Source organism: Trichechus manatus, unplaced genomic scaffold (assembly GCF_000243295.1).
Source record: "Trichechus manatus latirostris isolate Lorelei unplaced genomic scaffold, TriManLat1.0 scaffold00002, whole genome shotgun sequence".
NCBI classification, from domain to species: Eukaryota; Metazoa; Chordata; class Mammalia; order Sirenia; family Trichechidae; genus Trichechus; species Trichechus manatus.
The window spans coordinates 35,402,310-35,428,373 of record NW_004443938.1 but is presented as its reverse complement, the minus strand read 5'-3'; the positions used below and the strand labels follow the sequence as shown (position 1 = coordinate 35,428,373).

Genomic DNA, 26,064 nt, shown 5'->3' with positions numbered 1-26,064 from the left:
TGCTTAACCATTGCATCACCAGGGTTCCTTCCATTAAAGGCTTGCTGTTGTTGTTGTTAGGTGTCATGGAGTCAGTTCCAACTCATAGAGACCCTATATACAACAGAACGAAACAACTGTTGCTATGTTTGAGCCCACTGTTGCAGCCACTGTGTCAATCCATCTCATTGAGTCTTCCTCTTTTCTAATGACCCGCTACTTTACCAGGCACAATGTACTTCTCTAGGGACTGCTCCCTTCCAGGGATGGATTACCCAATAAGCAAGGTAAGCATGTGCCTAGGGCATCAACAAAACCGGGGCACCAGTTGTCCAAAGCAAAGACCCATAGATACCAAGCAGACAAGACACAAGGAAAAGCGAGCACTGCAGTGGGAGGGAACTGGCAGGGCACTAAATGAAACTGGTACCAGCTCCAGTGTGGGAGAACGTGCCAGCTGGAAATAAAGTTCATGCAGGGTCACGAGGGTGCCCACGCGCAAGGTTGTTTAAGCTGTGAGGCCCCAACCACTTCAATACCTTCATTGACATCTGTCTCCTATGGCCCCTCCCATGTAACTGAAACTCCTTATTTCGGCGGGTCTCTTGGGAATATACTATTTCTATCTAATAAACAAGAGGTGGGCCATCCAGTCTAACTCTTGCCACATTCATCGAATAAGCAACTGGATCTACCACCAGCAGTTACTGGGCAAAGATGGATTATAGTAATAGATAACAGTCCTCTGATCCATCTTGAGAGAACTGTCTTGTACATCCATGTCTATTGATCCAGAAACTCCAGCCAGGAGGGCCAGCAATATATATAAATATATATACATATTTCAGTCTTCCTTATTCATTGTCCAGCTTTCACATGTACATGAAGCAACTGAAAATACCATGGCTTGGGTCAGGCACCTTAGTCCTCAAAGTGACATCTTTGCTCTTTAACACTTTAAAGAGGTCTTTTGCAGTAGCTTTGCCTGATGCAATACCTCGTTTGATTTCCTGACTGCTGCTTTCATGAGTGTTGACTGTGGATCCAAGTAAAATGAGATCCTTGCCAACTTCAATCTTTTCTCCTTTTATCATGATGTTGCTAATTGGTCCAGTTGTGAGGATTTTTGTTTTCTTTATGTTGACATGTAATCCACACTGAAGGCTGTAGTCTTTGATCTTCATCAGGAAATGCTTCAAGTCCTCTTCACTTTAAGGAATCAAAGTTGTGACATCTGCATATCACAGGTTGTTAATGACTCTTCCTCCAATCCTGATGCTACATTCTTCTTCATATAGTCCAGCTTCTCAGATTATTTGCTCAGCGTACAGATTGAATAAGTATGGTGAAAGGATACAACCCTGACACACATCTTTTCTGATTTTAAACTGTTCTGTTTGAATGACTGCCTCTTGGTCTATGTACAGGTCTATGTACATAAGGCTTAGACAATGCCAAATTCCCTTCCAAAGCTAGAATAATAGGCATATGTCACTGAATGTTGTACCTTAAAGGATTTTCTCTTGGTTCCTAGCTGAACATCAAGAGAAGCTTGAAGGAATATGTATTTTATGGTCAGCTGTAAAGAGGCCAGAAGATCGGGTTACTGAAAACCACCATCACAGCACTGCAGTACACAATCATCAAGGGCTAAATTTAGCTCAGATGAATCAAAACACTCCAAGAAGCCTTAAAGTAAAAAAATTTTAAAAACCCAGTGGCCTTTGAGTCGATTCCAACTCACAGCAACCCCACGTATATCAGTGTAGAAGTGTGCTCCAAAGGGTTTTCATTGCCTGATTTTTCAGAAGTAGATCTTCTAGCCTTTTCCCTAGTTTGTCTTAGTCGGCAAGTTCACTATAACCTGTTCAGCATCATAGTAACATGCAAACCTCCACTGACAGATGGTTGATGGCTGTGCTTGAGGTGCACGGACCGGGAATCTAACATGGGTCTCTCGCATAGGAGGCGAGAATTCTACCATTGAACCACCGCTGCCCCTCCACCTCTTGGTTAGCACCTTAAAACTAATCACAGATGATAATAGTGAAGAAGAAAGGGCAATGTTATTACACTGGGAAATGTAGGCTATTGTCAGTGAGTAAAAGAAGGAACTGGTGTACGTTTAATATGAGGTGGTTCACCTCACCTCCATGTTGTTATTAAATCCATGTTGTATCTTACAGACATGGACTCTCAGAATCACGGAAATAGAGCAGCTCCTTCTCCAGCCTGCTAAGGTGCTCGGAATTTTCACCAAAAAGCTCTAGGGAGCTTTGGGTTCAACAGAAATATTTTCGGAAGAAATTAAACAAAATAACATACTGCCATCAGCCTTGAAAAAATGAACACGAATAACTTTTGTTATTATATTAGCCCTTCTCAGAAAACAAGACTGAGAGAAATGAAAGCCAAAATAGATCTTTTTTTCTTCGGGATGAAGAGGCAAAGGGGGCGTAAGGAGGCAGGATTAAGAGACCAAAAAAGAGAAAAAACAAACAAACCAGTCGCCAGCAAGTAGATTCCAACTCATGGCGGCCCTGTGTGTTTCAGAGTAGAACTGTGTTCCATAGGGTTTTCAATGGCTGTGATCTTTCAGACGTCGATCACTCGGTCTTTTTTGAACAGCCAACTTTCAGTTAGTAGCTGAGTGCTTAACCTGTTTGTGCCACCCAGGGACTCCTAAAAAGGGGGACTCTTGAAAGAAAAAGGAGAGTGGGGAGTATCAATGGCAAATCTTCACCATGACTTTCACTCTTCCAAATAACTGGAACTAATATATCTCAGTTAACATCCACCTTACTGTTACAGCCAACACTGCACACCCGTTGGTTCCTAATAATATCCACGTCAGCATTTTTTGTCGTTATTTGAATTCGGTCATTAATAACAGCCTCCGTAGAAACAGAAATGAAACCAAGAATTGAATCTTTATATTCACGATGCAAGTAAGATTACTTTGCCAAGTGCTCCAGCCAAGTGTCGACAGGGACTTAAACCAGAATTCACAGAGGGAATGAATTTTTTGACAAGTGTTGGATTTCAGTATACCATGCTTTCAGGCAAAGTGGAATAAGAGGAGTTGTGCTTGGCATTAAACCAACTGCCTCTCATCCAGTGGCAGGTCTTTGTTCCTATCACTAGTGACTCATTGGGTTACCCCCAATTAAATCCTTTCACCATGGGGGTTTCAGTTTTTCCATTCACCCCAGATAATCCCTTTAAATGATCCGAAGTCTCTAGATTTCTGTGGAATTTGGTCTTCATATGATATGCAATCTATGGCCTCATTATTCCAGCTCTCACTACAGTTACAGCCATAAAAAGCTTCCATTGTATTCTCAGAACTAGCCCTTGAAGCACTGGTAGCTGCTGTGAGAGCGCAGGCAAACATGACTCTTTCAGTAATCGAAAAGCTCAGCCAAGATTTACTGCAATTTGAAGCAGGATTCAGGGCTCCCCTGCAATGACTAAACTGCCAGACTTACATAAGGCTGTTTCAAAATATGTTTCATATGGATCTTGCTTTTCAATACGACGCAATGCTGGGAAAGGGAGGCAATTGTACAACCAGCACAAAATGTCTTATTCCAGTTTGACCCATGATTCTCATCTCCTGGAATTCCGTGCACTCTCTAAATGACACTGTCACTGTCTCTTGACTAAGGAAGGCTCATGAACTGCAGTTTGACCTGAGCTAGATTGAGTCCCCTTCCCACGTGTCAGGTCCCTGGGTGGTGCAAACAGCTTGTGCTCAACTACTAATCAAAAGGTTGGCAGTTCGAACCTACCCAGCTGCACTAAGGAAGAAAGGCCGGTCGATCTGCTTCCAGAAAGATTACAGCCAAGAAAACCCTATGGAGCAGGTCTACTCTGTAACACACGGGGTCTCGATGAGTCAGAATCAATTTGATGGCACGGATTTGGTTTGGTTTTCCCTCTGTCACAGCTGCCTCTCTTTAGCAAGGTTTCTCTTGCTCCCCGCTATCCTGGGATGCACATCTTTTTCGTTACTTGGTATAAGCACTGGAGTTCCCAGGGTGGTGTATACAGTTAACATGCTCAGCTGCTAACTAAAAGGTTGGAAGTTTGATTCCACTCAGAGGCACTTGGGAAGAAAGGCCTGGTGATCTGCTTTTGAAAAATCAACCACTGAAAACCTGTGTAGAAGAGTTCTACTCTGACACACATGGAGTTGCCATGTGTCGGAATCGACTTGACGGCAACTGGCTTGGCATAATCAACACAGGCTGCAGGCACAGTCCCACAGATAGTATCTCATTCCAAGAGGTCATGTGCGCCCACTGCACGCAGTTCGTGACATAAGAATGCTGGCAACACAGTCAAAACAGCACGTAAGTCATGAACTCTCCAGAACACTACACATAATGAGAATTTCCCTTTCCTCTAATAAAACATATTTTTTCTCCTGCGTGTCCGCCAGATGTTAATAAACATTCCTTCTGCTTTGCAGAGCTCTGTCCATCTTGATAAGGTCTGTAGCAGAAATTAAAGTCCTTTGCAAGGCTTTTGGGCACTCTGTATCTCCTTGGTTTCCTTTCATCCCACAAACCTCCTTAAATGTTATCTCCTCTTTCACACAAGGAGTTTCTCCTTTTCACCCTCCGCTCTTCTAGCCTTTCCTTCCAATACACCGCCAAGAAAATTCTTACTGGTCTTGCCAATATGCTAAGTACTAGAAAAGGGAAAGCTAGGTTGACAACCAAATGGAGCCTAAGTACCCATCTTCACAGAGACCATGACTCTAGCTGGGGGGTGGGGGGGCAGAGGGGCTGGAATTAATGAGCCCAGTAGTAGAAGAATTATGGTAAATAGAGATAGGAAACAAAACTATGGACTGCAGGCCACTCCTGCATCTGGCTGCTATTACCTTGTCATAAATATTGGCAGGCACAATGGCAAAGAGGCTACCTCGTGCCAGAGGGAAGTGGTAGCTGTGAATATAGTCTTCTGAGCTTGTTCTGTCTTTTCAGGTTACTCTTCCTTATTGCATTCCTAGCTCATCAAACCAAGGAACAAGATGAGAGGCAGAGAAGGATCAATGCAAGTTAGTAGGAACAGAGTCTCTGGGTGGTACAAACGGTTAACACGCTTGACTGCTACCCGAAAGGCTGGAGGTTCGAGTACACACAGAGTCACCAGGAAAGAAAGGCCTGGTGATCTACTTTCAAAAAAATCAGATATTGAATACCCTATGGGCACAGTTCTACTCTGACGCACACGGGGTCGCCATGAGTCAGAGTCAACTCCATGGCAACTGGTGTATCAGGACACAGAACAGGTCAGAGCCAGACAGAGATAAGAGAGCAGGCAAAATCAGTTTACAAAGGAATGCAAGGTGAGAGTGGTCTGAGGATGAAAATTCTACATAGGATGTTCTTTTACACACTTCATCTTCTTTTATCATCACAACAAGCCCAGGAAGCTTCCTGAGGGTGGAACCAAAGTCCATCTGGCTCCCAAGCCCACGCTCGGCCCAGGGTCCTTGTTTGGTCAAATGCCTGCAGTCTATGTGCGAGGCAGGGGGCAGGATATCCACAGGCCTGGGCTCTGAGACTGTAAATCTTGTGGAGTATTTCCTGGAAGGAATGGTCTAATGGTTAAGACTTAACAGTGTGGGCTTTGGAGTAAAACAAGTCCAGTTCCAATCTCAGCTCTGCCACTTAATGGTTATGCAGACTTTGGGCAAATTGCTTAAGCTTCTTAAGCTTCAATTTCTCAGCTCCAAAGTGGAGTTGTGAGGTTTAAATGGCAGAACACATTTCAAATACTTAGCCTTGAGCCTAGCATGTAGTAAGCACTCAGTAAATGCTGTCGTTGTTATTCTGATGTTATTATTACACTACTAGCTTGACTATTCATTGTTTGGGTACTGGCAGCTGAAAGCTTTGCAAAAAAAAAGGGGACAAATACCAGGAGGTTTGAAGTTGGAAAAAAAATGCCAATATTGTTTTAAAACCACCAGAGCCATCTTGGGACTGTGACCACTACTGGCTCTCTAAGTCTCCTTTTGCCAAAAAAGTGCCACCCACCACCCCACCCGTCCTCGTCTCGCAAACCCTTACTGAGGAGAGGAAATTCATTTCTAATTCAAAACTTGAGATACATAGCTTGACGAATATACTAAAGTATATTTAAAAGGTTAATTGTAAAGAATATTTTAATCTGATTCTAGTTTGGCTGTTTTAGGGAGGAGGCCAATGGGGCACTTGTGCTTAAGAGAGCTGAAAAACTCACTGCTGTGGAATGGATTCTGGCTCATAGCGACCCTATAGGACAAAGTAGAACTGCCCCATAGGGTATCCAAGGCTATAATCTTTACGGAAGCAGACTGCCACATCTTTCTCCTGCAGAGTGGCTGGTTTGTGGATTCAAACCACCGACCTTCTGGTCCTTAGAGGGCATTAACATATAAGCGCCCTAACACCCCTCCCTCCACAACTCACGCACCTCCATTGCCCAGATGGCTTACATCGTTATGTGAAGACAATGCAGTTACCAAGAAAATAGCACACTGGGGGAACAACGAGGTTTATCTTGGAGTGAACTAATTTTCATGACATCTGAAAAAGACACACCTAAGGAGGCCTTAGCAGGGCACGGCAAGGTGGGTAATGGACTAGAATTGATTTCTCAACTGAAATGCTACCCGAATGCGATGCCACCCACATGCTTGATGTGCAGAAATGGAGAAGGGGAAACCGGGCAACTGTGGGGGATAGGGGATTGTTCTGATTCCTAATTTTATCCAAGACTGGCCTTGCCATGGGAAACTCAGGGCTGCAGGGCAGCAGGCTCGGACAGACTACCCAATAAGCAAGGTACGCACGGGCTTACTTGTGCTTATTTACTAATCCGTAGTGCACAACTTCACCTGTGAAATTTCGGATTAGTAAATAAACACAAATAAGCCCGTGCGTACCTTGCTTACTGGTTAATCCGCAGCAGGGAATGTCACCTCAGGCCTGCATCCCACCCAGCCTGGGGTTGGGGCAGGCAGGAAGGCTGTGGATAGAACCAGGGCGGTTACTACTTGTGTCGAAGCTCGTGCTGTGGCCAGGTCTTGGGCTCTCCCTCAGCGCTCACCACGTGTGCAGCCCAAGCTTCTCTACTCGGCTGCGCAGCTTGCGGTCCTGGGCGCCAGGGTGGTTTTCAGGGTTTTCTTTCTCTATGATTTCCCTTCTTGTTCTCCACAGTCGATGATTTTCTGCAGAAAAGTCTGAGAAAAAGAACCTATTTCATTTCCAGTTCCCATCACCGCGATTTCCACATGGATGTGACGTTGGGCCTAGCTTCCGAAATGCCCAGGTGACTCACGCGGGGACACCCCGGGGCGGGGCGCAGGAGTTTCTCAGCGCGGCCGGCGGGGCGGGGCGGCCGGCAGGCCCGACAGCGGCTGTGCGCTCGCCTCCTGCGCCCCCTGGCGGCGGGCGGCGCTCAGGCCGCGGGCTCCCGGCGCCGGGCCTGGCGTCAAGTCACTGGAAAGTCCCTCGTGGAAATCCCCCGCTATCCGCAAGCCTAAAACAGAAAGGCAAAAAACAGAACTTAGCAGTCTGCAGCGTTCGCGGCGGGCCAAGTGCAGCAAGCTCTGAGCCCGCGGGGGCGGAGCGGTGTGAGCGACCGCCAGGAGATCAGCGGCAGCTGGCCGGCGAGCGATCCTGAGCCTGCCGTCTATGGGCGGCTGGCTCACCCTCACCTCAGCCCGCTTGCCCTGACTGGGACTTGGGACTTCTGGAGAGGACCGCACGGCCCGGAGAGGTAACCGCCGCGCCTCCCTGTGCCGTCCGGCACGAGCTCATCTGGGGCAAGGGCTGTGGGTGCGTCTTTGGCAGCGACTCTGGAGCTTACTCCGTCTGCTTGGCATTGGTTTTGCAGTAGTCCTCGAGGGGAGTTTATTGGCCGTTTGTGCCCATTCTAGGTTTTGAAATGCTAGGACTTGAGGTTGCCGAGCCAGATGTTGGGGTGACAGCCCTGGATTCCTCCATCCAGCTGATCTTTTCTGATAATGCAGACAACTTGAACTGCAGCTGACTGGTGAAGAGTCATTCCTGGGCCTCTTTGTTGAGTGGGGGTCATTGGTGCTTTGCTCCGTTTTGTGTCTTTTTTGGAATTTAGCGCTGCATGCTCAGGGCCACGTAGAACCGCTGTGGCTTCTGCCCAGATTATGCAGAACCAGCCCAGCGGGGGCAGTGCGTCGCAGGGGCTACAAAACCCTGCCTGGGTGAGGGGCTTCAGTCAGCTAACCTTTCCAGGGACAGCTTCCAGACAGTGTCCTGTGCAGGAGAGGTGGGGTGGATGGGTTCTTCTTTTAAAGTTGCAGCAGCGTAAGAAGTTTGCAGCGAAAAGTGGGTTGCCCGCCTGCGTTTTGGGGGCCCCAGTTTAGAAGCCATCTGCAAGCCGCCGCTCCAGTCCCTACCCCACAGCCAGACTGTCAGTCAGCCCAGGTCGCCCCACATCCTGCCACCTGGCCTCTCAGGAAAGCAGTGGTATTAAGTAAGGAAGGAGCTCAGCTCTTTTTGAGACTGCTTTGTTTTCAGTTCTCTCTGTCTCTGATCATCTTTCCTTGGAAAGCTGGTCTGGTCAAGTGTCTAGGGGTAGCATTTTAGGAGAACTATTATTTAGTTGGCGTAGTAGTTAAGTGCTACGGCTGCTAACCAAAAGGTCAGCAGTTCGAGTCCACCGGGCGCTGCTTGGAAACTCTTTGGGGCAGCTCTGCTCTGTCCTGTAGGGTCACTCTGAGTGGGAGTCGCCTCGACGGCAAGGGATTTGGTTTTATTCTTAATTAGTTTAAGAGTCTGCTGGACTGCAACTCTGAATGCCCCCGATTATTGAGCAGCCCAGCTAGTGCGCCCTTCTCATTGTCTAAGGTGCTTCTTTGGGTTTTGCAGTTCTTTCTGCAGTGTTCAAATTTTTTGACGGGTACTTTCCAAAAATCTGATGAGATATTTGCTGATAAATAATTCATAAATTTCCACACTGCAGACAAAAATGCCTGCCTAGAGTGGAAAAATAAAACCAGGGGGGAAAGACTTTGAGTGATAATAAGTCCTGTCGAATCCCATTGCCCGTAGTTACAAAAATTGGGAAATTATTTTCAAATAAATCCAAGTGAGGTCACAGAAATGTAAAAAAAAAAAAAAAAAAGTTAAGGGTAATGTTGTATTCCTTTGACCTATAAGGACATTACAATGATATGTCAAAAAAAAGTTTATTCTTTAATCTTAAGTGTGGAGAATTCCACGAGCTGGGAATTTGGGCGGTATATTTTCCTTTCTTTTAAGGAGGTGATTTTGCAGCCTGTGAGAGACGAAACCTATGAATGAGATAATATAGGGCCATCAGATATTCATATTTACATGTCTTGCAATAGTTTACAGCGGTCACTGTTTTAGATGTTTGCTGAAAGATCTTTAGGTCCAGAAAAGAAAAATAGAATTCTGAGTCGAAAGAGCAAAAAGAGACAATACCTAGCTTGTTTAAAATCTTACTACTTACTGCTTGCCTGTTTCCATGGAGAGCAGCAGGCACTGCAACCACAGGTGTGGTGTTACAGGACAAGCAAGAGGCAAGCATTGGAAGACCTAGATTCTAGGCAAGGCTCTGCCCTGGGTAGCTGTAGGACCTTGAGCAGGTCCCTCTACTTCTGTACCTTAGCTGCAGACTAAGGTGGTTGTGTGATTTCAAAGAGGGGAATAAGGTCGTATTTGATTTTTGGCCCCTGTGTCAAGCACAGTGCTGCCTTTAGTAGGTACTCAGGTAGGGGTTGTTAGATGGATGAATGAATGAATGACCTTGTGAAAGAGACTTCTGACATGCCTCAAGGAGAATGTGTGCGTGGTATTTTTGTCCCTCGATTGCGTCTGTGGTCGTGCAGTTACTCTGCCCAGTTCACCTGCAGGGGATTGCTTACATCACAGGAGCGGTCATTGTCTGACCAAGATAATGACTTGTCCAGAGCCCACTTAACAATCAGATTAAGAATCCGAATCCAAAAATACCACCAGAAAGCAACCTGAGAAGCAACCTCTGTCTAGTCTAACCTCTCTCCTTTGAGTGAGCCATAAGAATTTAGAACACCTTTTTGATAGCTTTAAGGAGCTTGCACCCATCCAGGAATGGCCTCCTTAAAATCTACCTAAAATCTTCTTTTCCCCCTTACATGACTCTAAAGTCTTTCACAACCGGAGGCTTGTCCTTGCAAATAGTATAGGGCAGGAATGGGATGAAGAGTTGCCGTGAAACTTCCTAGGAAATATCTTCGTGCTCTAAAGTCATTTTCATCATCTTCTTGGAAATTAGGATGTGTGGCGAGGCACTCTGGCCCTCCCCCCAGCACACTACTGGAAAGATCCCATGTTTCATTGATTCACATTATTCCACTCTATTGGCATAGTTGTAGATGCTGGTCTTTGCCCCTATTCCTCTTTCACTTGTCTTCAGTGGCCCCCTGGCTGAAAGTTATTTCCTTGTCTGCTTCCAAACTTTTCATCTCTTCCTACTAGTTTGGAGAGTTTAAGGTGAAGGAAAGAATGGTAAATGCATCTTGAGTGTTGGTACCTGGAGGACGATGATGAAATTTGGTTGGCCATCAAATTGAAATAATTGAGCTGCCATGTCTGCTTTTGGGAGTGCGGAATGTATTTATTCGATTATTATTGTTGGTCGGTTTATTAGTCTAGTGTCGTAAAGTTCAGTGGAGAGGTTCTGAAGGACTGCTGACCATTCTTACAGATGGCGGTGCAGCTTGCTGGAAATAGGCTTTTTTATTGATTATAAAACATTCCGTTTTAATTCTTTATCGATGTTTCTGTTTGGGGCTAAAAAGGAAATATCAGTAGCAGCCTAGGTGACAGCATACAATGCAGGATTTTTCACAAACTATTTAGTGTCCTTCCAGTAGAGAGAGGGAGTGTTTACAAGAGATGAATCAAGACTTTGTCCAAGAGCAAGGATTGCTTGGTGGTGGTCTCAGGCGAGGAGGTACAGACTTGTCCGGGCTACATTGTGCCTATAACTGGCATTCAGGACTCCTCAGATCCAGGCGCTGCCTAAGAGTGGCATCTGAATGAATTGGAGCTTAAGTCGATTAGGAGGCACAATACCTGTCGCTGACAGACAGGCTTGGCTCCCTGACAAACATTACTGAAAACATGGGTTATTCCCCTCCTCCTCAGTACCCACTCTCCGCCTTCCTTCTCTTGTTTAGACTAATCTTTAAAAGTGATGTAACTTAAAACAGTCCAGTGTGAGTTAATCTTTGGGGCCAGCTAGTATCCTGGAGTAGAGGTGACTAAGATCTTTTGCCTACAAGATTAGGGTAATGACAAGATCAAACACTGGGGTTTCCTGCAGGCAGGTATATAGGAGTCGTATCAAAGCCAGGCTAACGGAATGGGTTTTTTCCCTTCTTCTTTAGGTTTTGTGGAGCACAATGGCTGAACAACTCCTTCCTCTGGCTTTGTATTTGAGCAATATGCGGAAAGCTGTGAAGATAAGAGAGCGAACTCCAGAAGATATTTTTAAACCTACCAATGGGATAATTCATCATTTTAAAACCATGCACCGATACACCCTGGAAATGTTCAGAACTTGCCAGTTTTGTCCACAGTTTCGAGAGATTATCCACAAAGCTCTCATCGACAGAAACATCCAGGCATCCCTGGAAAGCCAGAGGAAGCTCAACTGGTGTCGGGAAGTCCGGAAGCTTGTGGCTCTAAAGACCAATGGTAAGAAGGGCTCTGTCCCACTTCTTCTGTCGGGGGATGGGTCCCAACGTGCCTGGTCTCCATTAATTAAATTTTGATAGCACTAGCCCAAATTCAAATTTCTTTGAGGCCGTAGATGCCTTGGTATAGAAACTTGGCAAGGGGCACGCATAATAAAAGCAACTTTGTTTTGTGAATATTTTTATTAAGGATATTTTTGAATAGTGTGTGTTAGAAAGCAGAGCACACTGGGACCTGGAGAATGTATTTCTAAGCACCATGCCCCAGTTAGATCATTTGTGTATCTCATTCTTATGACTGCTTAATCATCTGTAACATACTCTTCCCTACCCAGTAATGGAAATATTAAAAGGCTTTAAGTTCAAAAGGAGAGCATGGTGTGAAAACTGGATATAACTATGGTTTCCCATTATAATTGGAAAATGCTTGTGATGGCCCTATACCTCTTGAATTGATGGCATTTTATGGGTTACCCAGTGAATGGCTACTGGGGACAAGGGGGCTCCTTTTGTCGCCTCCCCACTTACGTAGGTTCTATTGCCTATGGCCCCATAATATGAAATAGAAAAAAAAAAAAGTGAGATTTTTAGTATAGATTTTAGACCTCTACTTCATTGTTTTTAGTGATTCCTGGTTATTTTTTCTTGTCTGTATCTACTCATCCAGTGTGCCTTACCACTAGCAGCTATTTTCTGTCCTACACTTTACTGTGTTGTTTTTTAATTATTTCTTTTGAACAAGAGTATGTACATCAACAGAAACAGCTAAGCATATTGTTTAGTGCAGAGAGAAAATTCTACTTTATAGATGTAGATAATTATTACAAGTAGTAAGTAGACTCTACAAGATCAATTAAATGCTTATAGTCTAGGTAAGAGCAGGAATCTCAGGTTTTTAGATCAATGACATTCCTAAACTATCTCATTCAAAATACTACATCCAAGAGCAGAAAACCCTTGTTGACAATGATTATGATAAGAACATTAACATAATTAACTTAATTGGTGCAATAACTTTGGTCATTTTGGACTTGGGTGACTTGGAGTGATAGTGATTGGTGAATGCACTTTTTTTTTTTTTTGCTGTGGTTTTGGGATATTGTGCATCATTGCAACACCTTGCCTGTATGTATGAAGCATAGACTCTTAGGACTTTGGCAGAGAAAAGCTGGGGATAGCTCGTGTGTACATTGCTTGTGGCATTAAATCAAGTAATGCATAGAAGTTGCTAATAATATGAGGTCATCATCCACGGGTTTTATATGCCCAACAGTTTATGGTTTAATGTTCCCAGTTTGTTACAAAAAAGAGTTAGAGTCCACTTTGAACATCAAGTTGGGAACAATGGTATTCTGCAGAGTTAGAAATGTGGCAGAAAAGGGGAAAACTTTATCATTAACAGTATTAACTGACATTATTAGGTTTAATGTGCTCTATTTCCTTAAGAAAAAAGTGGAGTAAAAATAGTAAACACCCATTTTTCAAAGATATACCACTTAAATCAACAAAGATTCACAGCACAAATGAAACTACAAAAGCAAATGCATTTTTATACCATTTTCTGGGAAATTGGGATATTTACATTCAGAATTCTTTTATTTCCCCACTTCCAACAAAATTCCTTAAAATTCTGAAAAAGAAAGAAAAGATATTTAGAGGAGAGGGGAAAACAAATGGGACTTTTCTTCCCAATTTGTATTAGCACCCCCTTTTGTATTTAACCTTCCCCCTATAGGAGGGTTCTACAAAGTCAATGGGCTGTTTGGGGAGGGGGTGATTCACAAGTCTGCATTTGAGGATATGAGACTGCGGTGAATGAGGAAGGGAGTAGGTGGCATAAAATTGAAACTTCATGTGAAAAATTCCAGCGTCTATTGGCTGCAGCATTTCACTTGTATAATGAGTAGCCCTATTCCAGCTCACCCTGACCACACCCACTTGGAAAGTCCAGGGTGCACCTCGCAGTTTAAATGTCTACACACCAGAACAAAAAGTACAATAGCTGTTGCTCAATTGCTAGTCAAATAACTTAGCACTGGGGAATTCCAGATGTTACTTAGGGAATTTTATACTGGTGCATCTCAATAAAGAACTGAAAGTAAGCACAAGAAGAAGAAAAAAAGCCTTATCTTTGCTCTAGATTTTGCAAAGGGGAAATTTCAACAGAATGCAATAGTTACCACACTTCTGCCAAGACACAAGGCTTAAGCGATCCTTTTTGTTTATTTGTTTGAGTTCTTGTTTAGTTAAGCTTTCTGAGTGTGTAAATTGAAGGGGTACTGGCTGTGGACATATTTGAGGTTTTGGGGGGTTTTGTTACAGCTTAATTATAAATAAAATTTCATAAAAGTTCAAATAGCTTTATTACCATAGAGTACTGTGAGAAAACTGTGTAATTTTCTCTTTATAAAAAAGAATTTTGCACTTGCCAAAGGAGTTAACTTTCCTGTAAGGAGTTAACTTTTCTGTGTCAAGCAGTCCCCCAAATATTTATTGTTAGGGGGTTGAAAAAAAACATGTCTTTATTAAATTGCAAGTTTTAACCTGGAAAAATCACAAATTAATGGAATAATATTAGTTCTGTTTTTTTTTTTTTCCTCAAAATGCTCAAAATTTCAGTCTTCAACGCTGAATTATTTTCAAATTTTAGACAGCCAGGCACTGTGTAACTTTTAAAAAGGACTTTACAATTGCTAGCAAGCAGATTCACAGAAAGCATTTCTGGGGGGTGGAGGTGGGCGGTAAAGTAATTTGGTAGTGTCAACCCCACTTTATAAGCCAGGAGAGGAAACTCCCAGGCCCTGCAGGCTCAGGTAGAATGGTCAAGTCATTTACCACTGAGTCATAGCCAGCGTCTAGTAACCCGAGCCGTGCCTACTTCCTGGTTTGTGCAGGCTGCCCTATGTACCCCCTCTTAGAGAGCGATAGTGTCTGGATCTTAGCCAGAAGTTCAAGGAATGGTGGAAAGGGACAGGACTGTAGAGGTCATTATCCACTGGCCTCGTTTTACAAAGAGGAAAAACACCCAAAGGTTAAGGGATTTCCCCCAAGGTCACCTAAACTAGTTAGTGGCAGCGCCAAACTGAAACCAAGGTCCCCTGATTACCCATCCCTGCCTCCTTTGCTCTGTCCTTCCCAGTCTTTAAAAATAAGAGGAAAAGATTTTTTTTTCCCTTAAAACTGTTGCCTGCTTGTGAAATGTTATCAGTTGGCTATTTGACTAAGAAATTAATTAAATTTGCATTGCATAGCATGCCCTCTTTATTCCCCTATGATAGCCGTGATGTTGTTAGTTTCCATCTAGTCCCCGTCAACCCATGGAGACCCCATAGATGAACGAAACATTGCCCTGTCCTGTCGCATCTTCACAATCATGGGCATGCTGGAGTTCACTGTTGGACCACTGTGTATTTTGAGTGCCTTCCAACCTGGGGGACTCATCTTCCAGCACTATATTGGACAGTATTCCCTTGTGGTCCAAAGGATTTTCATTGGTTAATTTTTGGAAGTAGATCGCCAGGCCTTTCTTCCTAGTGTGTCTTAGTCTGGAAGCTCCACTGAAACCTGTCCACCGTGGGTGACCCTGCTGGCATTTGAAATACCACTAGCATGGCTTCTAGCATCACAGCAACGTACGAGCCACCATAGTGGGACAAACTAACAGAAGGGTGGATGATAGCAGTAGGGCTTGTGTACTCTGAAAACATTTGTTAGGCCTTATATGCAATGCCTCTGATTGCTCTTTTTTCCCTCTGTCCTCAGGAGATGGGAACTGCCTGATGCATGCTGCTTCTCAGTACATGTGGGGAGTTCAGGACACAGACTTGGTGCTGAGGAAGGCGCTCTTCAGCACTCTCAAGGAGACTGACACACGCAACTTCAAATTCCGCTGGCAACTGGAGTCTCTTAAATCTCAGGAATTTGTGGAAACAGGGCTTTGCTATGACACTCGGGTATGTTTTGTTCCCCCTTTAAGCCTCTACTGGCTGAGCTCCATGGTGGATAAAGGGAAACTTAGGCCCAGTCCCTGCCTTCAAGGAGCTTACAATTTACAAGGTCACGTGAATCTGGTTAAGCAAAGTGTACTCAGTAGAAAACACCAGGAAATCTCCTGTGGGATTAACCTGGGGTATTTGTTGTTGCTCAGAGGCTTGCAGGCAGTAGATCCCTTCACTTGAGCCTACAGGCTTATTATGATCAGGGTCTTTTCCTATGGAGTTCCTGTTGGTTTTTGTTTTAATTGCCCTTAACATGCTTTACTGAGCCAACAAATAACATTCAGCCACGTGTTCACTATTCTCAGTCACAAGTTTGGAATTTTTGTGTACATTTGGATGAGGGGCTTCTGTTTTATGCCTCATCAGGGTTTTTTTTTTTTTTTTAAAGGAGGTGCTGTCCCCATCCTCCCCCACTTTTGAGTTTGCCTTGTAGTGGAAAAAAGCAAAGGAAGAAAACCCAAATGGGGAAAAAGAGTGATCATTTCAATGATTATTTCAAGAAAGGGAAAAAATAAGCTGAGTTATATAAATGAATAATTCTAGTGTGAAGTCAGAATGATATTTTAATGCAAAGTACACTCAGTCAGTTTTTTTTCTTCATCCCCTCAGAACTGGAATGATGAATGGGACAACCTTGTCAAAATGGCATCCACAGACACTCCAGGGGCCCGAGGTGGATTTCAGTATCACTCACTGGAAGAAATACACATATTTGTCCTGTGTAACATTCTCAGAAGGCCAATCATTGTCATTTCAGGTGAGATGCCTGCAGATTGCTTATTTGTATTTAAGTGCTTTTCAGTGTTAATGCTTTGGCTCTTAGGAAAGAGCCACACCACCAAAGCTACAGATAACAGTAAACAAAAAACAAAAAGAAAAAAACCCACTGCCGTCAAGTCGATTCCTACTCATAGCGACCCTATAGGACAGGGTAGAACTGCCCACAGGATTTCCAAGCAGCGGCTGGTGGGTTCAAACTGCTGACCTTTTGGTTAGCAGCCGAGCACTTAACAACTGTGCCACCAGGGTAACAGTAGCTAAATGGAATTTGATGAAAGTCACCCGAGGGCCTTATTTTTCTTTCTCTTTCCTTAAACAGACAAAATGCTGAGGAGTTTGGAATCCGGTTCAAATTTTGCTCCTTTGAAGGTGGGCGGAATTTACCTGCCTCTCCATTGGCCTGCCCAGGAATGCTACAGATACCCCATCGTTCTTGGCTATGACAGCCAACATTTTGTACCCCTGGTGACCCTCAAGGACAGCGGGCCTGGTGAGAAAACAGCATCCATTCCCGTTTGTAACTTCTGTTAGATACTGGTATATCCTGTTCTCACTAAACATCAGGGTTTGGTCCTTTGCTTCTTATAGAAGCAATTTTATTTAAGTATGTTACTTTTATTTAAATCTATTGTTCTCTTATTTGCTTGGTTAGTAACAATAATTCAAGAGCAGTAATCATAATATTCCCTTATCTTTTTGTGCCTTATGTTATTGTTCAGGAAGTACTTTCAGTTGACATATTTGTAGCAAGTGAGAGATATGTATATTACTATTACTGTCATGGAGTCCCTGGGTGGTGCAAACAGTTAACATGCTCAGCTGCTAACCAAAGGTTTGGAGGTTCGAGTCCACCCAGAGGTGCCCCAGAAAAAAGGCCTGGCAATCTACTTCTGAAAAATCAACCACTGAAAACCCTGTGGAGCACAGTTCTACTCTGACACACATGGGGTCGCCATGAGCCGGAATCAACTCGATGGCAGCTAACAACTACTACTGTTACTATTAATACGTAATAAATTAAGGCATACGGAGCCCTTAAGACAGTGCCTTAATACAGCAGGTAAATGTTATCAGTGTTAGCTATTGTTGTAGTAGTAAGCTTAATCTGGAGTAGGCACTGTGCTAAGTGCGTTATATACGTGATTTTACTTCATTTCATTCACACAGCATGCCTATGAGGCATAGGCAGTGTTAGCCTTGTTTTATAGATGAAGCAGTTGAAGTTCAGAGAGATTAAATAACTTGCCTAGTGTCACGTCGCTTGATAGTGACAAAGCTAAGAATCGACCTCAGGTCAGTCTAATTCTGAAGGATGGGAATTTAAGTAGCAAGATCCACGGTCTGGAGTCTGCTTAATATCCTATGAGATTCCTGGAAATAGTGCATTTTATATTAGAGTTTAGCACGTTGTGTTTTCCCGCTTAGATATAATTATGGCTAGGAAATGGAGAATACTTTTCCATTCTTTAATTGTATCCTTTGTACATTTTCAAAATTTAATCATTATATGTATGACCTCACCTGTAACCTCATTTGGTACAATAATATTTTGCTTACATGTTCTTTTTCCCTCAGAAATCCGAGCCGTTCCACTTGTTAACAGAGACCGAGGACGATTTGAAGACTTAAAAGTCCACTTCTTGACAGATCCTGAAAATGAGATGAAGGAAAAGCTATTAAAAGAGTACTTGATGGTGATAGAAATCCCCGTCCAAGGCTGGGACCTTGGCACCACACATTTGATTAATGCTGCAAAGTAAGCCATTGATTGTTTGCTAGATTCTTCTTAACCTTTCACTATTTTTATAACTTCAACCAAATGCTCTGCTGCCACTCCTCAGCTCAACAGCAACGTTATTTAAAGCTGGTTTCCTCCAATGTGAAACAAATTCAGCGTCATTTGCATGCCTCAGAGAGGATGACTTTAGGCAATACTGCCTTCTGTTTCGACTGGGAACGAGTAATTTGTCCATGGATTTTTCTGGATTTCAGGATACTGAGAGTCAGAATCGTGGGTTTTAAATGTGTGCCTCCACCAAGGGTAGCTTGGTTTTTTAAATTGCCCTAGTACATTATAAAAAAGGCTACCAGTTGCTGTCAAGTCAATTCTGACTCATGACGACCCCATGTGTTGCAGAGTAGAACAGCGTTTCCTTGGGTTTTCAAGGCTTTGAGCTTTCAGGAGCAGATCACCAGGCTTTTCTTCCGAGGCACCTCTGGGTGGATCAAACCACCAGCCTTTTGGTTAGTAGTTAAGTGCTTAACTGTGCCACCCAGGGACTCCAGTAGGAAGACTAGCAAGTGAAAACTCTTGGAAACAAAAGCCTTTTCCCTTAGCTTCTTGGTAAGGCTGGCCATGTCAGACACAGACTGTTGTAAAATGTGTTAGATGGCCGGACATGATTTTTGCTACATGGAAATGGGGAGACAGGCCCAGAGTGTACATTGTACAAGTATCCAAGTTTTAAACACTAAATTTATGTTGAGGAGATGCCTATTTCTTAGAACTGGAAATGTAGCACAAAAGATGGCAGTGAGAGGATAAGAGAATTGTCCCATGCAGTTTCTTAAAGTGGAGATTCACAAATTATAGGGAGTCAAAAGTAAACATATAGTGCCTATGGATACGTCTGCCACTTAATTACCGCTCAGGGCAGTTAACTCAAGTAGAGACAAGGCTTAAAATTAATAAGAGCAAAATACAGAGCACAAAGTTCCAAAGTAGTTTGTACTATAAAGTGAACTAGACCCAAATGAATAACCTGAGTAATGTTTTACTAGAAATTTGATCTCTGAGAAGTTAGGAAATAAAAGTGGCTTTTCAAAGGAGCAATAGAGTAATAAGGTGAGAGTCTACCTGGAGTAACACTTTCTTCAGAATTATCTATACTTTTGGATGGGCCAGGATTGCTTAAATGAGTCTGTGATTTTTAAAAAAATAGTGATGTCTTCTCAGTAGACTACCTCAGTTCATATTTGACTCTAGGACATGTGAGCTGATGTATTGGATCATGTTACTTTAGAGGTGCAAACTCTTTATCATAGGCCTACGTTTCAATGGATGGTTATGATAGTTATCACCATAATCCACATCTTAAAAGTCTGCTGTATGAGCTGATGATGTAAAATTGCATGTGTGTGTGAGTTCTCATAATTTCCCTTTTGATCTTTAGGTTGGATGAAGCTAACTTACCAAAGGAAATAAATCTGGTAGATGATTACTTTGAACTTGTTCAGCATGAGTACAAGAAGTGGCAGGAGAACAACCAGCAGGGACGGAGAGAGATGCACGTTCAGAATCCTCTAGAACCTTCCATGCCCCAGCTTTCTCTCATGGACGTAAAATGTGAAACGCCCAACTGTCCTTTCTTCATGTCCGTGAATACCCAGCCTTTATGCCATGAATGCTCGGAGAGGTGGCAAAAAAATAAAAATAAACCCCCAAAGCTGAACTGTAAGCTGGGCCCTGAGGCACCCCCTGGCATGGCACTCGGGGCCTCCCGGGGTGAGGCCTGTGAACCCTTGGTCTGGACCCCTGAGGAGCCAGCTGGGGGGCCTCACTCAGCCCCACCAACCGCACCCAGCCTTTTCCTATTCAGCGAGACCACCGCCATGAAGTGCAGGAGCCCTGGCTGCCCATTCACACTGAATGTGCAGCACAATGGATTTTGTGAGCGTTGCCACAATGCCCAGCAACTTAACACCAGCCGCAATGTGGACCCCAAGAGGCATTTAGATGCTGGTAAGTGCCGAGCTTGCCTCCAGGATGCCACCAGGACGTTTAATGGAATCTGCAGTACTTGCTTCAAAAGGACTACGACAGAGCCCTCCTCTAGCCTCGGCCCTAGTGCCCTTCCTTCCTGTCATCAGCGATCCAAGTCGGATCCTTCCCAGCTCACCCAGAGCCTCTCCCCGCATTCTTGCCACAGAGCTGGAGGCGAGGCCCCATCAGGCTGCCTCTCCCAGGCTGCACGGACTCCTGAGGACAGGACAGGCACCAGCAAGTGCAGAAAAGCCGGCTGCATGTATTTTGGGACTCCAGAAAACAAGGGCTTCTGCACGTTGTGTTTCATCGAGTACAGTGAAAACAAACGTGAGTGAAATGCTTGGATCTCCTAACGCAGCAGCTACTGACCAGAAGGGGTTTTGTTCCTAAACTTGGAGAGAAGGAGCCCACTGGGGCAGCTGTAGGGTAGTTAGATCTGCCTGTGCTTCTCCACCAGCTGTGACACGTGGAGTCATCACAATGGCTCTGACAGCCACCCACATGTGGATGAAAAGGCTCTGAGCGATTGCGGCAGCTCTTAGAAAACCGTCATCAAAAAACCAGACGCACCCTGTAGGGAGAGTTAATGGAACCTGTGTGTAAAGGTCACTCAGTGCTTGGCATTTATAACAGAGAGTCTAAATTAGACTTCTGAAAGTTGGTATGGTAGAGAGATCTCCAAATCTGAAGAGCAGTAGCTGGGGAGAGGGGAGTCTTCACTGACATTGGAAGAACACAGCTGTGTGTTTAGAAATCTCTAATTCAAAAGAGGGATGGGCAGTTAATGTCTGCTGTTGGTTTTGTTACTGACTGATCAGCAATGTGTGTCCAAAAGTGAGGGATTTGTGAAGCCAAAGATGTTTCAAAAATGGCATTTTTTTTTTATTTTGTTGAATTTATAAAATGCTGGTCTCATGTATATATTAAGACTGGCCTAATCTATAGTTGGAGTCCCTGGGTGGTGCAAACAGTTAAACGCTCAACTACTAACCAAAAGGTTGGTGGTTCGAACCTACCCAGAGGCACCTCAGAAGAAAGGCCTGGTGATCACTTCTGAAGTGTCACAGCCTGGAAAACCCTATGGAGCAGAGTTCTACTCTGACACACATGGGGTTGCCATGAGTTGGAATCAGCTTGATGGCAACTGTTTTTTAAATCTGTATTTGGAACCCATTTATTTCTCTAATGTCAGCATCTCTGTATCTATGTGGTGACCCCTGTGTGGTACTTATGAGCATCAGTTCTGTTCTAGATTTTGTTGCTGCCTCGGGGAAGGCCAATCCCACAGCCTCCAGGTTCCAGAACACAGTTCCCTGCCTGGGGAGAGAATGTGGCACCCTCGGAAGCACGATGTTCGAAGGATACTGCCAGAAGTGTTTCATCGAAGCTCAGAATCAGAGATTTCATGAAGCAAAAAGGACTGAAGAGCAACTGGTGAGACATTTAGAGGTCCTCCCCTCTTGCGTGTGCCAGGTCCTCCTTGCTGGGGTGATGCTTTTCTGCCTTTGTAAGCAGACTTCCTCTCTGCTGAGTTTGAGGCCACGAAGTCCACATCCCGTGGCTCCCAGAGGTAGAAGTGCAGCTACTGTAGATCACCATGGCCAAAGTTTACTGTGTGATTCATTTCAAAAAGCCCAAAAATCTACCATAGAATAAAATCTCTTAAAGCCTCCAGAATGCCAGATGACAGTCAGAGATGTCTTTGACTTCTAGTAGATAAGCATAGACATCTCAATGGCCAATGAGTTTCCTTAAATACACACTCCTGTGCCATGAGGGAAGTCCCTGGATGGTGCAAACAGTTAAGCATGTGGCTACCAGCCGAACGTTGGTGGTTCTTATCCACTCAGAGGTGCCACAGAAGAAAGCCCGGTGAACCTCTTCAGAAAGGTCACAGCCATTGAAAACCCTATGAAACATAGTACTACTCTGACACACATAGGGTTGCCATGAGTCAGAATCAACTTGACGGCAACTGGTTTGGTTTGTCGGTTTTCGTCAGGAGATAGAAGACGGCAGAACACCCCAGGTGCCTGCACTCTGTTGTGTAAGAAAAGCAAACTTCTGGCTGGTAAATGCTCCTCATGTTGCTTGCTGAATGGTTTAAGAAAGTTGTCTAAAAAAAGAGCGGCTTATTTTTAGTTAAAAAAAAAACAAGCTGGGCCAAGTTTTCAGATGGATGGTCCCACTCGGCCTCCCTAGGGCTCCTGGCTTTCCTTGGGGGTTGGGAGGGCACTTCTGTTCATAGGCTGCACATGTCCTCTTGTCTCCTGGGTCACGTAGGTGTTGTTTTTCCTAAAAAGCTATTTGTAGAATCCACACTGTCCAGTGAAATCTCATATGCTCTCCCTGAGAAATGTGAGTCACCATTCTCTGTGTTTGCCCCACGCAGAGGTCAAGCCAACGTCGAGATGTGGCACGCACCACCCAGAGCTCTTCCAGGCCCAAGTGTGCCCGGGCCTCCTGCAAGAACATTCTGGCCTGCCGCAATGAGGAACTCTGCATGGAATGCCAGCACCTCAGCCAGCGAGTGGCCCCGGCACCCCTCCGTGGGGAGCCTGCTCCCGAGGAGCCCCCCAAGCAGCGCTGCCGGGCCCCTGCCTGCGAGCACTTCGGCAACACCAAGTGCAGCGGCTACTGCAACGAGTGCTTTCAGTTTAAGCAGATGTATGGCTAAGCAGACACAGGTGCGCCAGCCCCAGCCAAGAGGGGCTGAGAGCCGTTCACCTACATGGTGCTATACTCTCAACACTCTGATGCCACTGGAGAGTCAGTTCCTGGCCACAGTGGGCTCGAGGTTGCCTTTGAGCAGGGAAAGGAAACATAAGCTCTTCTTTGCGGTTGTGATGCTCAGGTTTGGTAACCTGGCTGGCAAAATTCCTATCTCGCCGTAAAGTTCAGATAGTGTCAAGAGTCAGCCCAGGGCTGCTGCTCCTCTTCTACTGAGCAGAAGGCCAGGAACTTTTATGGACTTGGAACAAGTGCCAGGACTGGCCATCACCCTGCATCCTGCCTACCAGGACAGCAGTGTCATCTCGAGAAAGAGAAAAGACACACAGGCAGGTCGGGAAACAGCTGAGTCCTCAGGGCACCAAGGCCCTTCGCGAGAAGCTCAAGGAAGCTCAGGGAAAATGGACATACTCAGAGAGTGTCAGTAGTTAATGGTTTTCCCCTTTCTGCCTGGTTCCTTTCCTCTGGACATGGCAAAAGCAAAACTGTCCACAGACTGTGATTCTGAGGCTGCTGAGACTGAATAAGTCCACACTGAAAAGCAAAGAACAAGCTGCTCTTACAATATGCACCTTCTAAAGAACAGAATATTTTAATTGACAGATGGGTACCTCTTTTGGCTATCACTGCCATCACTTTTAAAGAGGTTAGCTTGACCTGAGGTGTGCATAGACATGTGTACAAATATAGAATATACCCTTATATTATGTATGAGGGGATTTTTTTTTTATTTTGTTGAAATGCTGCCCTATCAAAAACGATATTTTAATATTTTGTGTGTTATCAATATTTTCATTCTTAATGTGAAAAATGGAATTATTTATACTTATTATAGAAAATATTTGAATTTGCACATTTAGTTATCCTCAATAGAATACCTTTTACTCTTCTTCGGATTTCTTGAAGTTTACCTAAGTAAATGTAACTTTTCACAAAAGTCAATATTAAAAAATAAATTATTTAAGAACAAATCTTGATGTTTTGTGTTTGTAAATGATGGAAGAAAAAGATAGGCCCAAATATTAAGACTGTGCTTCCCAAACCCCGCCCCCTTTTTTTTCTTTAAATTTTATTTATTTTGTTGTTGAGAATATACACAGCCAAACATACACCAATTCAACAGTTTCTATATGTACCATTAAGGGACATTGATTATATGCTTTGAGTTATGCAATCTTCTCACCCTCCTTTTCTGAGTTGTTCCTCCCTAATTAACATAAACCAACTGCCCCCTAAGGTTCCTTTCTAATTTGTAGAGTTGCTGTTGTCAGTTTAATCCCATATAGATAGTTCTTAAAAAAGCATAATGCTCAAGGCAGATCGTTTTTTTTACTAGTTAAGCTATTGTTCGGTTTTGAGAAGACCTCAGGATATTTTTGGTTCAGGGTTCAAAGATTATCTCAGGGCAATAGTTTCAGGGGTTCGTCCACCCTCCATGGCTCCAGAAAGTCTAGAATCTATGACAATTTTAAATTCTGTTCTACATTTTCCCCCTTTTGACCAGGATTCTTATATGGAATCTTTGATCAAAATGGTCAGTAATGATAGTCAGACACCATCCAGTTCTTCTGATTTCATGGCAAAGGAAGCAGTTGTTCTTGGAGGCAATTAGCCATACATTCCATATCTTCCTCCTCCAAAGCACTTTGTTTTGATGTACACCTATGCAATGGATACATCTCTCACCCAGGAGTAGTAAGATGTTTTTAAAAATAATAACTGCTTGAGGGTAGGGGCATGTACTCAAGTACAAGGCTCTGGTTTAACAGTGAGGACCGAGGCTCACATGGGAGTGTGAAAGGCTTATTCGTACCTGCACCCAATGGGGTGTTAGGGCCATATACACCTTTACAGAGTCCCTGGGTGATGCAAATAGTTAACACACTCACTGCCAACGTCCAAATCCACCTAGAGGCTTGGTGATCTACTTCCAAAACAGCCATTGAAAACCCTATGGAGCGCAGTTCATCTCTGACATACGTGGAATCGCCATGAGGTAGAGATGACTCAATGGCATCTGGGTTTTTTTAGTGCTCCTCTGCAGTTTCCTACTCTCAGCCTTAATAAAGCTGGGAAAGGGAGAACAAGATGGAGGAGGTGAGAGAAAGGAAAGAATAGGAAAGGAGGAATAAAGACTAGTATAAGAGTTCTGGGCTGGACACGTTAGAAGGGGTGGCATATGGCTGTGATGGCTACCAGGAGTGGTTGCATCAGTGTCCTGGGAAATGATGAAATAACATTCTTCCACCAGCAAGCCCTCACCCAAATATGCTCACAGGACTGATTCCGGAGTACTGTGGCAGATTCAGAATCTTTGTTTAAGCTCCCAGATGATTCTGATGATCAGTCAGATTTTAGAACCACACTTATTTTTTAAATTATAATTTTTTAACCTTATTGTGGAAAATTTTGAACCTACAGAAAAATAAAGAATAGTGTATAAACTCCCATGTAGCCATCATCCAGTTTCCACAATTAACAACATTTTGCCAAATTTGTCTCACCTCTCAGCTTCTTTTTATTTTATTTCTTTGCTGGAATATCTTATTTTATTTTGCCATTTTAACCATTTTAAGTGTACATTTCACTGGCAGTAATTGCATTCACAGTGCTGTTCAACCATCACCAAAACGTTTTCGTCGTCCCACACAGAAACTCTGTACCCATTAAACAATAACTCCCATGCCTATTAGGTTTTGTACTGCAGTCCCCTGGCCTCTTATTCCACCCCCTACTAAAGTCCTAAATAAGTACTTGCAGGTCAGCATGGAGTACCTCCAATAATAATTTTTGTTTGAGCTAACAGAACCTGCCTAGCTGGGGCTTGTGCAAGAGCTGAACTGGCCCTCGTGAGATTATGGTCAACTTGGACATCGGCAAAACTTATGCATTCATCTTGGAGTCATCTGCACAGACCCTTTGGACAGAGGTGAAAGCTCTCTCATCAAATCCTCTCCCTAATATTTTTATTTTTTATTTTTTAATTTTTCTTTATTGTACTTTAGATGAAGGTTTACAGAACAAATAGTTTCTCATTAAACAGTCAGTACACATATTGTTTTATG

General features: G+C 43.9%; 1 protein-coding gene across 2 annotated transcripts; it reads left to right on the top strand.

The window, feature by feature from the left end:
* The first annotated feature begins 7,527 nt into the window (after positions 1–7,527).
* Positions 7,528–23,590, top strand: TNFAIP3 (TNF alpha induced protein 3). 2 transcript variants are annotated; one of them, XM_004368884.2, is made up of 9 exons: positions 7,529–7,758; positions 11,417–11,726; positions 15,488–15,678; positions 16,333–16,480; positions 16,823–16,993; positions 18,079–18,259; positions 19,677–20,596; positions 21,522–21,703; positions 22,662–23,590. In XM_004368884.2, the coding sequence occupies exons 2-9, from the start codon at positions 11,432–11,434 to the stop codon at positions 22,944–22,946; spliced, it is 2,373 nt and encodes a 790-aa protein (XP_004368941.1). In that variant the 5' UTR covers positions 7,529–7,758; positions 11,417–11,431; the 3' UTR covers positions 22,947–23,590. The 2 variants fall into 2 exon arrangements, with proteins under 2 accessions (XP_023585517.1, XP_004368941.1); XM_023729749.1 differs by lacking the exon at positions 16,823–16,993 and having other exon boundaries at positions 7,528–7,758.
* Positions 23,591–26,064: the final 2,474 nt, after the last annotated feature.

Coding starts and splice junctions, on each gene's coding strand:
- TNFAIP3 (XM_004368884.2), top strand. CDS start 11,432: ATGGCTGAACAACTCCTTCCTCTGGCTTTGTATTTGAGCAATATGCGG. Junction 16,994..18,078: donor CCTCAAGGACAGCGGGCCTG/GTGAGAAAACAG, acceptor TTTTTCCCTCAG/AAATCCGAGCCGTTCCACTT. Junction 20,597..21,521: donor CGAGTACAGTGAAAACAAAC/GTGAGTGAAATG, acceptor GTTCTGTTCTAG/ATTTTGTTGCTGCCTCGGGG.